At 42.3% G+C, this 12,214-nt stretch overlaps 1 protein-coding gene across 1 annotated transcript; it reads left to right on the top strand.

Moving 5' to 3' along the window:
• Positions 1 to 4,715: 4,715 nt before the first annotated feature.
• Positions 4,716 to 10,978, top strand: nr1d2a (nuclear receptor subfamily 1, group D, member 2a). Its single transcript, XM_026183562.1, has 8 exons — positions 4,716 to 5,117; positions 7,612 to 7,848; positions 7,935 to 8,023; positions 8,126 to 8,270; positions 8,371 to 9,065; positions 9,171 to 9,356; positions 9,824 to 10,034; positions 10,161 to 10,978. The coding sequence occupies exons 1-8, from the start codon at positions 5,087 to 5,089 to the stop codon at positions 10,358 to 10,360; spliced, it is 1,794 nt and encodes a 597-aa protein (XP_026039347.1). The 5' UTR covers positions 4,716 to 5,086; the 3' UTR covers positions 10,361 to 10,978.
• The last annotated feature ends 1,236 nt before the right edge of the window (positions 10,979 to 12,214 follow it).

The raw sequence follows: 12,214 nt of genomic DNA, 5'->3' as shown, positions 1-12,214 counted from the left end.
CTGTATGTGCTGTTACAGGCCTGTATTAAATCATATCATTAGCTGCTTTAGTACATTTCTATGAAGTAGTATTTTTTTTTTTTTAAACAGACACATAAGTTTAAATGAAACTTATCATAAAGGGTTATATTCAGCCTATGAATCCTGAAAGTTGTGATATTTTTGAAGTGGTTATTCAATTTAGCTTAACAAGTGCATCGGGTAGTTTTAACTCCCAGGACACGATAATTGCTCTTTGTGACCTCTCTCACTTAGAGCTGGTGTTGGATTAAACACAGAAGTCTGCAGACTGAAATTAGAATCTACAGTGCAAAAGTCTTGATTACCACTTATCCTTTATATTTTGCTTCCAAGGTGCCAGATTTTGTTGTAGTTTTTAAAGCGGTCTGGAGTAGTAATTCTCCAGGCTGTCTGAAGGTCTTTCAAAGTTGTTGCTTTTAGACATTGGCTGCTTTTTCACTCGTTTTCAAACCAGTCTTTAAACCTGACTATTTTCAGTTGAATGAGTTTTGCATATCCAGTCTCTTACCACTGACCTATGAATCATATGTCAAGCATAAAAAAAGCACCTAACTCAAATGAACCATGTTGTGTCAGACAACAAAGAATTAGCTTTAGAACCTTTGTTAGCAGCCTGTCTCAAAAACACGATTTTTCCCCCATTTATTTAGTTGAATCTATGAAAAATCCCAAAGAAGACAGACATAAAATGGTATTAAAGTCATTAGCTGAAAACTTCAGCATGATGTGCAGTGTGTCTTTAAAAAAAGTCACTGGAAACTGAACAAGTGGGGGACAAAAGAAGTGGAAGTCCTAAAAACCTTAAAACAGTCTATACCAGATGAACAATGATTTAAAGTCCTTCAAATAACAGGAAGACATCCAAAAAATACCTGATGCAGAACTGAAAGATGCATTTAGCCCTTCAGATGATTCATCTAGCCCACATTTTCGGCTGCATTTCAGCCTGTGGTGTTGGGATTTTGTCAAATGAACACAGAAAAGTACCATCAGATTTTGATCTGCCATGGATCTGATTGGCAACAGCTTAATTTTTAATGCCTTAATTTTTCCAGCATGACAGTGATCCCAAACATCCAGAGAGGTCCTTCAAGAACTATTCCTGAAGACTACTTAAAGTATGAGAACACTTCCTCAGAGAGTTCAGGCAGTCTTTAAAAATAAAGGCAGTCATATGAAATATTGATTTTCAAGCTCACTAGAAACTCTGCTTTTGCTTTATATATTGTATGTTTGGATGTTTTTCAACAAATCACTGAATCTATTTCCCATTTTCCTAGTAAAATATAAAGAAAATGAGTGGCTGAAGACTTCTGCACAGCACTGAAAGGTAAAAGTGGTTTGTTCTGCCAACGTGCAGAAGCTTTGACAGTTAACTAAAGATGAAACTGCTGCTGGCTTTTACCAAATATAGAAGGTCTCTGATGTGGGTTTTAGGTGAGTGTCAAGTATGTAGATCACAGAGGTCAGGTCAAACCCAGGTCACCACCGGGGATGCCATGTTCCAGATTTTTCTGCACTGGGTCAGCATCACTTTGGAAAAAAAGAACAGTGCTGATCATCATGGTTGCAGTATGAGCAGGAAAAAAAAGATTAAATACATGCATGAGTAACAAGAGGGCGAGCTGTCAATTGTTTAAATGTTGTAAATGCACTAAATCAAAGCAGGGAACTTATAAGAAACTGGAAATCCAATATGTGTTCAGCATTTATTATTTAATTTTATTATGATTTTATTTAAGTCATTTGTAGTTTTAGGCTCTTGTTATGCACTCAGCTGTTAACAAAATGTGTGTCAGTCTTCTTAAAATACTGGGGTGATGGGGTGTGGAGCATTGGCGACCTGCAGAGTGAGAATCATTCCAAGGATGCCTGAACGCTGGGCAGAAAGACAAATCTGGTCAATGAGCACTTAGTCACACAGTCACTGTGCATGTGTTTGCACGAAAAATTTTAAATCATGACAACTTCATATAAACTGGCTTTTTGTCAAGAAACCAGTGAATCAAAGTTATAATTTCCAAAACAGCTGGATTTGTACATGCTCAAACAACAAATTCCAAATTCAGGCAACACTAAATCCATTGAGCTAGCTATAAATGTTACTGTATAGTATAAATGTTAATCATTCATCTCACTCAATCTCATTGTAGATATCGTGTCAGTGTAGCATTCAATGCTACAAGTCATTTATGATATGGTAAGCATATTAAACATGGTTTTATTGCATGCCGTTGAAATGAATAATGAATATCAAGGACACAGTCCTCGAAGGGTTTTGTTAATAGTTGCCAAATATGCAAAAACTGATCAGTTCGATTACAATGTTGAGTTTGTGTTATTAGAAGTTTGTAAATTACTGAAGCACATATATGATTGAGTTCAGTTTGAATGTAAGTAAACATTGCTCATTGATTTGACCACCTGTCTTCACAATATTATAATAAATCTTGTTCAGGGGTTGCCACTATCATCTGCCCCCCTCTCTCTCAACAACTCTCTCCAAGTCCTCCTTCACTCCATCATCTCTTTTTTCACCCACCATCAGGTCCATCTTCAACATCATTTGTCTAATTTCCTCTGCAGTTATTTTTTCTCTGCACAAATACGCATGTCAATTTAAAAAAGTTACATATAATTTCAAAACCATTTCCATCTAAAAAGTTATTTCACACTTTACTAAAAATTAAAAGGAAAAATAATCCTGGTTCATAGCGAGCATTTTCCCCAGGTAATTTGCAATAGCTACTCCAAGACTACTGCAAAAAAACCCCACAGAGACCAGCTAGGTTCACTGACAAGTAGATTGGTGCAAGAACACAGTGATTGAATTACAGGCGTTTACAAAGTGAGCATGAGTCCAGCGCCATAATCAGAGGTATTTCCAGGGTGCTTTACATGGGGACGTGGCAAAGGGAGGATCAAGAAGTGGTCAGCCCTGCTCTGAATCCCCACTGCTGTTGACGATGTCACTTTTTGCATATATGCTTCTGTGTGGGCCTCATCATAAGAAATGCTGAGCTAAATATATGGTGGACTTGGAGCTCATGAAAGGTTTACTCGATAGAGAAAAGTCTTCAGAACAACTGAGTGTATACACACCGTCAGAGCTATGAAAGCAGCACATATACACACTGACAGTGTATCAGCTAATGCATTACTAGTGCATTAGCATAATGAACAAATGAGATACAATTACAGCATAACACACTGCCTCATGGGGCCATTATCCTTGTGCTAATCGATATACTGTGTTTACACTCCACATTACTACCATAGCTCCATATTTTAGTGGTTTACACAGTTACTTTGCAAAAAATTTGCTAGTTCAGCTGCACGTTGTGTCAGGAAGAAAATGTAGAGTTAAAAAAAAAAATCAAAACATGAAGAGCTATCTGCCTGAGACTCCTTGTGACAAGGAAGCAGCTCAAATTAGCTTTCTATTACTAACCACCATATTCTTTTAGCAATCTTTTGCAAACAGGGATTGGGCTGCCAGGGCCTCCTTCAATGACAACCAATCAATCCAACCTCTACAGGCCTGTTCAGGGTGGTGGGCTGGCTTAGCTCTGTGGGCTTAGGCCTGAACAGCAGACGCTCACCCTTGAACCCCAGGACAGGTTAATTTTGTCCCTTGCTTTCCTCATTGACAAGGTTGCAGCACACCTCTCAGGGCAAGCAGAAGGTACAATCCACTAGACACCAGTCCAAGATGGAGACAGTCATACATTCACTTCACAAGGTTCTGCAGTAGTGATAAATTTGAGAACCTGACCGATGCAGATAGAGGGCGAAGAGCAAACTCCAACAAGGAAGCTTAAATAAAGAACCTTCTCACTGTGAGGTGACAACACAAACCTGCACCTGTGCTTGCTTAAGCCATGTTTTACAAAAATATACATTTCTAAAAAGATTACCTTCTTTCTGAGTGTTAAACAACTGAACTATGCAAAAATATTAACATTTAGAGACAGTTAAGGAAACTTCTTTCCTTTTACAGTTTTTTTCCTTATAGAACCTCCTGTACATACTTTTATTGTGACCTTTTTTTGTCTAATTGTAGTTAAATTGTAACTAACATTTGTTTATTTCTATCAATTACACTTTACAACTATAGCTTTAAAGTTTAAACCTCAGCCCAGGTTTAAACAGTTAGCGAAACAGTTATAAAAGAAAAAAAAAGTATTCCACATTTATAAACTGCAGATATCACAGCTGGAATCATGCGAGGGACATATGTTTACACTTATAGTTGTCTTATTTTAAATACATCGTTAATTATTAGCGTTAGGACGCAACAGTGGCCACTTTTTTCCAAAGCTTGTTTTGTTGGTTTTCATGATGACGCCTGTCCACGGAATGGTCTAGAAAACACGCTGGCGACAGGAAGCAATTTCAAAGTCGTGGTGACTGACTAGAAAAACTCGGCAGTTGGCGTCCGTGGACAGAACACGGGGCCGTGCATGTCTGGTGGGCTGTGAGGGGAAGGAGAGGCGTTATTCAATCAAACCTGAATAACTCAACGGTTCGCCTGCAGCCGCAGCGTGAACTGCAGAGCTTTTTGGGGCTTCTCCACTTCACGTTGTGCTTTGCAACGTGACCGCTGTTATCCAGTCCTCTGTTACGTCGACGGGGCGCTTGGCTCCGCCCTCACCAGTGTCCTGAAAGTGTGTCACTGGGTTAAAGTGGCTCGAGCAGCCCTGGCGGAGGGGCGTGGCTGACAAATGGGTCACATGGGCGAGCCCACTATTGAGAACATTTAGTTCTCTCCACGATCCCGCAGTCACAAACACGGCGAAAAAAAGAGGGGGGAGTTCCTCCCGATTCAGCTGCCTATACTCGACCTGCTCTTTCTCAGACGCGCCTTCATGACTCACCGAGTTGGACCTGCAGAATTTTTCCGAAATAGAAGCTCGATGTGAGCTCGTGCACCGTCTTTGACTATCAGAGTTCAGTACCATTCGTTGATCTGTGAAGTGGCAGAATAAATCCTGATAGACTGTGCGAGTTAGTCAGATATCTGTTGGACATTTTTTTTTTAATTTTCTTAATTCATTGATCAGAGATGCCTGAGGACATTGGGACAGCCAAGCCTGGTAAGTTTGTTTTTCTTTAATAGTTAAAGTAATAGATATTTAAGCCTGTCACAACCATTGCATGCACTGTGCAGAGACGCTACTGCTACTACTACTGCTGCTGCTGTGTTTTTTGATTAACGGTGATTGATTTGATTGACTTGTACTTGTGTGTACCTGTGTGTCATGCACTTATTTAGTGAATAATAAGGAATTTAAAGTGTTTTAAACAGCAGGAGGTGAATGAATGGCGTCCTAGCGAGTGGACAGTATTTTAACGCAATAATCAGACTTAACGTTTGAACACCATCGTGTTTTTTCTATAGACTTGTGTTACGTTAAGTTGTCGCAGGTTTTAAAGTGTGCTAATAGACGTATTTTCGCTGTATTACCGTGTTTTAAAACGAGGTTAGGAGTGCCACTGAGGCGCTGCGTCGTTTACATTTGACACAACAACAGTGTTCCACTTCCCCGAGCCCTCTCACATGGACAGCGTATCCTGGCCATGTGCCTCTGTGTACACGCTCCCAGGGAACACTGCTCTGATTGGTCGAGGGGCGTTCCCTTCTTGGGCGCACGCTTCGGCGGTGCTCTACTCCGATTGGTCGGGACGAAGCCCGTGACGTAGGGTGTTGCACAATCCACTCCGAATGCGGCTCTCCTGGCGCGAGGCTCTCTTGCTGGGTACACGTGAGCCGGGGAGAAACAGCAGCGAGCTGACCTAGATTTTTTTTCCTGTCTTCTTGGCGTTTCGCTTTCACAGAAATTCATGACAGGTCCACGTGTGGGAGGGCCGTGAAAGAGAGCAGTCATGGCTCGGGTTAGGTAATCGTCTGCCGCGGCCTCTGGCACTAAGGGGCTTTTTAAAGAAAGGGTTAATGAAGAAAAACAGTTTAGCTTTCACGCAAGTATTCCAGTAAACCCCGACTCTTCACACGTACACGTTATATTCGTGGAAATTTCCCAAGTATGTTTGGCAGGGGCGTTTCGAGGAGTTTATAGACGGGATGGCACTGGTGTGACCCAGAATGACTTAGCGCAGACGGTGCTGTGTGAGAAGTAGCACAACACACAAGTTTTTTTTAGTTGTTTTTTTTTTGTAAACGTTTTGAATATCTGCCACCAGTCATACTCAGTACTACAACACACAGCTTCAAAGTATATTTATAAGGTACATGAAGTAAGAAGTAGAAGTTACACAGAATTATACAATATTGGCTCTTAACTAGCGACTAGTTTTATACTTTAAAACTTTTAAAGTTAGTGGCATAAAAAGGCCATGGGCTTCCAAACTGAAGGGTCTCTAGAGCTTTTACAGAAGACCCGCAGATGCAGTTTTCTCAGTAAACCGTGTTTTTGAACTTGATCTTACAAAGCATGTTTGGCATTTAACATCCGCATCACCCTACTTCCCATTCATTCACTTCAACAAACTGGCGTTTGCCCTGAGGGAATTAACAGGTTATTTGAAATTTGAAAGACTACTGAACACTTTAAGCAGACCTGTCTGTGGATCTGTTGGCATAAAAACTGCGGGGCTGAAACACGGGGCCAGCCCGCTGAGATTTTCTTGCTGAACATGTCATTACGTAACACACGGTGGATGTTTTCCCTTTGTGTTACTTGCCTCCTACACGTGTTGCCTTGCTCTGGTGCTTCACTGACCCGTCTAGTCGTTAAGTCATTGGAGCACGCTCCCATGGCACAGAGACCCAGGCTTGTTATGTAACAGTGTTATCCAACCAGCAAGCATTGGAGGTGATAAAACAGGTCATCACAGTGTTGAATAAGCCAACCGGGAACAGCACATGCTAGACTGCTGTGCTGCCTGGGTGTGTCAGAGGCACCTGTTTCTACTGTAGATGTTTGTGTTATTGTTTTATTCCCGTTACCGTTTCTGTTTCACAATAAGAGTTGGCACGCTTGATGTTTTGTATGTCAGAAAGACAAATATCTGGATCTGCTGATATGGCTGCAATGCACCATAATTCTTGGTATCAGGTTTACATGGAAACGGGCTATCACAGGTCCACAGATAGCAGTGTTTACCTTGTGTGTTTGCCCTGGTTCACTTTTGTGTTAGAATTAGGGTGGACCACCACCGCCCAAAGGCTATTCTGACAGGCAACGTAAGCAAAAGTTGTAGGTTACAGTGAAAATAATGCTGAAAGCAAAATCCACCTCAAATGCCGTATGAACATTTACATTAGCCAGTTTTTTTTATATGCATCTCTGCACAGGCCAGTGAAGAAAGCCATTGTATTGGAATGAATTTAAACAGCAGTACATTAAAGCCATTTTGCCTCGAGAATCCTAAGGATAATGTTGCTTCTTGTTGATTTTTCCAGGCCATATTTTGCCCATGTGTGTATTAGAACAACAGCAGTAAGTTGCGTCTGAATTTCTATGTTGAGAAAGACTAAATTCATGGTTTTCGGATGGAGCAAGTATATAAGTAAAGAGCCTTTCCCTGATTTTAAAGTGACCCTCTTGTCCTCTTTCTTTCTGTCTGCAGGAGGTGTAATTGCCTATATTTCCTCCGGGTCTGCCCCCAGCCCAGAGTCCTGCATGAGCAGCAGCTCCAGCAGCGGCTACCTGTCGATGTCACCAACTCCTTCCCGCCCCTCGCTGCCTAGCAGGGCCGTAGGCATGGTAGTGGATATTGCTCCACCAGCCAAGAACGGCAGCCCGCGGGGACACGGCGGTGAAAAGGCCGGCCGCTCATCTGCGTCTTCAAAGAGCAGCATCACAAGTAAGCACTAAAGCCTTCATTTTATGATCAGCACGCTTATTTATGTGTCACATGTGGTGAACCCCTGTTCATCTTTTTCTTTAAAGAAATCAACGGCATGGTGCTGCTCTGCAAAGTGTGCGGGGATGTGGCGTCAGGCTTCCACTACGGTGTCCACGCTTGCGAAGGATGCAAGGTGAGACGCATCCCTAGAAGGATTCATTTAAAATTAAATTCACATCCTCTTGTGCACATGGCTCATGCTCAACACTGGGGGATCTTGGGAAATTGTTTTTAGGGCTTCTTCAGGAGGAGCATCCAGCAGAACATCCAATATAAGAAGTGTCTAAAGATGGAGAACTGCACCATCATGAGGATAAACCGCAACCGCTGTCAACAGTGTCGCTTTAAGAAGTGCCTGGCTGTTGGGATGTCTAGAGATGGTGAGAGTTAAGATTTATTTACATTCAGAAAGCAAAAAACACCCTGTGATTTATGTTTACGCTAAAAGCTTAGTAAACTTAATGACTGGTTCTCTCTCAGCTGTTAGATTTGGCCGTATCCCAAAAAGAGAAAAACAGAGGATGCTGCTTGAGATGCAGAACGCCATGAACAACATGATGAGCAACAACAGCCAGTTGCACAGCATGCTCCAAGGACACCAGAGCCCCCCGCTGCCAATGGAGGCCATGACAAGTGACTCCAACTCCTTTCCATCCTCTTCCTCCTCTGCTTCCGATTCGCCATCGTGTTCCAATCCGTCCTCCCCGCAGTGCCCTCAGGACTCAGAGTCAGTGGTTTCTATGGACACCACCTCAAGCTCATCCTGCTCATCGGACAGCGGTGAGGACGAGGCACTTGTCACACTGAACAGGCAGCACCAAGATGCCTTAGCGTTCACCCAGCAGAGATCACCAATGCAAGGTCAGACCTCACCAGCCACAGTCTCCGTGGAGATGGGGTGTGAAAGACGATTGGAGGAGCAGCAGGATAGGTGGAACTGCTGGAACAACAGCGTGGCGGTGAGAGATTACCAGAACTGTCCTTACAGCAGCGGCCAACACGTCACCAACCCGGCCTACAGGGAGGAGAGGGGAGGTTGCCAGCAGCAGCTCAACAGCACCCCTAGCTGTGAACAGTCAGAAGACAGCCAAAGACAACAGACAGAGCTCCACACACAACCTGCCTCACATGGTTATAATGGACCAAACAGCTGTGTGAATAACAGGGCACACTTGGTGAGTGATTTCATTTCTCCCTCTTTGAAAATCTTCAGAGTCCAATGAAAAGAAAAGCTGGATTAATTTTCATCACACTGACATCTTTCTTGTTTGTTTTTCCAGCTGTGCCCGATGAACACCTCACCTTACGTGGACCCCAGCAAGCCCAGCCAGGAGGTTTGGGAGGAGTTCTCCATGAGCTTCACACCAGCCGTGCGAGAAGTGGTCGAGTTTGCCAAAGTGATCCCGGGCTTCCGCGACCTACCCGAGCACGATCAAGTCGGCCTGCTGAAGGCTGGAACCTTTGAGGTAAGAAGGCAAACAGACTGAACACAAACACTCGTGTTATTTTGTCCTCGCTTTGAAGTCAGACACTGCAGGCTCGTTAATACCAGGAATACAGGAGCCACAATACAGGTGCACACAGGCAAATATTTGTTCTGATAACAGTTGGGATAGAAATGAAAGAGGCTTATCGAATCTTCTGTTTCAACTGTGTACCAGTAAATTCTTGTCAGATTCTTCGAGGAGCTGAACCTCAGTTAATTTAAAGAAAAAATTGATACAGTGCAAAGTTGCAGATTCTTGGTCATATACCAACTACAGTATGCAGTGAAATGACCCTGCTCTTAAGTATGGTGCCAAAGGTTTAAAGTGGGATGAGACTATGAGGCATTTATTACATTATAAAGTGAGAAGTGCAGTTATTCGTATATTTCTGTTGGCTTGATCAAAGTCTTTGTCATGGTCTAAATAATTCCCGTCTTTGCTTCCAGGTGCTGATGGTTCGATTTGCCTCTCTGTTCAACATCGCCGAGCGGACGGTGACCTTCCTGAGTGGCAAACGCTACAGCCTTGACACACTACGCTCATTGGGTGCCGGCGAGCTCCTCAACTCCATGTGCGAGTTCAGCGAGAAGTTGGCGGCGCTGCGGCTCAGTGCAGACGAAATGAGCCTCTTCACCGCTGTGGTGCTTGTCTCAGCTGGTGAGTAACATACACCATACATATATGGACAACAGTTTAACAGCACAACTAGCAGTATTATCACAACGGAAGGAGTTCTCCAGTAATAATGCCCTCTCTCTCTTTGTCGTCTTTGTTCCGGCTCAGACCGCTCAGGGATCCAGGACCTAATATCAGTGGAGGCTCTGCAGGACAAACTTATCCGAGCACTGAGGAACCTGGTGATGCAGAACCACGGCGACCAGTCGGCCACCACATTCACCAAGCTGCTGCTCAAACTTCCTGAACTGCGCTCGCTCAACAACATGCACTCAGAGGAACTACTCTCGTTCAAAGTGCACCCTTAAAAAGCTTCCTGAGCGGGTACTCGTGTAACTTCCACTTCCTCCACACACACCTTCACCTGGACCTGCCTCTTACCGTGCCCTCTCAGCCCCCCCCCTTTCCCTGCAAACTGACCAACCCAGTTGTGTGTTTGTTTCTAGAATGTATGAAACTGTTTTGTTTTTTTATTCTATTTTTGTGGAAAAGAGAACAATTAAAAATGTACTGTATTTATAGACGACGTAGCTTACGCTTGTTGCACACAAACACACGCAAGTGCTCGTGTGTCAGAGGTTTATAGTTTTGCAGTTCGATGCAGTTTTCTATTTTTAAAAGCACGAAGAGTATTTAACTGGCTTAATGAGAATATAGAATAGAAACGAATTAGTCCATGATATTGATTATTTTTTAACATGTTTCCTCCAAAAGCCATTTAATTCCAAAGTGTATTCTCTAATGAGCGGGTGAATGTGAGAGATTTTATATATATATCTATATGACATATACTGTACCTTACACACATTTTGACTGCTACATGTTTGTTGAAGAAAACAAGCTATCAGAAAAATATTGAAAATTGTGTGAAGATTGCTGCTAATGCATGGCTGTATTAATGCAAAACTACTATTATCCCCCCCCCCCCCCCCCCCCCCCAAAAGCATCTGTTCAGTTAATTGACTCGCTAAATCTACAGTTATATGCTTTGTGTTTAAATTTGGTTGTCATACTCATGTCCATGCCAACTGCTGGTTCACCTTCCAGTGATTTCTGGGCAAAGTCAATAAGACTATTTGAAGCAAAAACACTACATTTGCACTTTTGGGAGAGAGGAATTTTTTTTTTTTTTTTTTTTTTTTTAAATATATGTATGCTTTCAGCACACAAATGTTTTTGCCTTTTTCCACCAAACTGTTTTCAGCCCAGCACTCAATTTGAATTTGTTTTTGTCAGCCGTTTTGTTAAAATGTTTCTTCTACTGGCAGCACTGCCACCTGTAAATAAATATAAATATCTGAGGAATATAGAATATAAATATGATATAGTATAAATAAAAACAATGGAAGAATAATTTGTGTGTGTGGTTTTTTTTTTTTTTTTTTATACTGTACATGTCCAGAAATTTTTGGGATGTAATGGTTGTTATCTACCACTAGATGGAGCAATGTGCACATGGTGTCTCTATTTAAACATGGAAACATCACTCTTGAAAAACAAAATGTTATTTATCCTAAAAGGAACTGCTGCCAAAGTGCCTCAGGTAGGAACGGAGACAGTAATTAAGCAATGAAATATTGTAGACTTCACCCCTGACTGAAAAAGTCTGGCCTGAAGGGCAGCTTCAGAACTCAAGCACTAGATTCATAAAGGTAAGGGTCCATAAAGTAGCAGAGAATGTTGCAAAGAAAAAAATAACATTGTAATTTTTTAATTAAACCCCACATCGACTCATAACTTAAACTTCACATTAGAGCCACAAGGGGGCGAACCACTACATCAAGACGACATAGGACCTTAGAGATGCCCTTTAATTGATCTACAGTCCACTGAATCCTCATCAAAAATGGAGTCTATGGAAGTGTGGCTGTCAAGAACCCATGTTTTAAGAGGCAGTTTTTCATGATTTTGTTGGATAACACACAGTGAAGATTAGACAGGAAAGCATGGAGTCAGGGATAACACACAGCAAAGGGCCTTGGGTCAGACTCAAATCCAGGCTGGTACATCGCCTGATCAACCTAGTGAGATAAACTGGCACCCAAGAATCCATTGTTAAAGAAGGAAAAGACAGTGGAGGCTCTGTCATGGCCTGGGCTTCATTTCAGCCTGTGGCTTCTAATGAATGCAGAAAAGTACAGTCAGATTTTCATCTACCAGAC

This window comes from Astatotilapia calliptera, chromosome 11, assembly GCF_900246225.1.
Source record: "Astatotilapia calliptera chromosome 11, fAstCal1.2, whole genome shotgun sequence".
Classification (NCBI taxonomy): Eukaryota; Metazoa; Chordata; class Actinopteri; order Cichliformes; family Cichlidae; genus Astatotilapia; species Astatotilapia calliptera.
This window is presented reverse-complemented; position numbering and strand designations above follow the sequence as displayed.

Bases quoted from the DNA above. Each gene is read 5' to 3' on its own strand.
- nr1d2a (XM_026183562.1), top strand. From the start codon at position 5,087: ATGCCTGAGGACATTGGGACAGCCAAGCCTG. The intron at 5,118-7,611 runs GTAAGTTTGTTT...TTCTGTCTGCAG, and splicing joins CATTGGGACAGCCAAGCCTG to GAGGTGTAATTGCCTATATT. The intron at 9,066-9,170 runs GTGAGTGATTTC...TTGTTTTTCCAG, and splicing joins TGAATAACAGGGCACACTTG to CTGTGCCCGATGAACACCTC.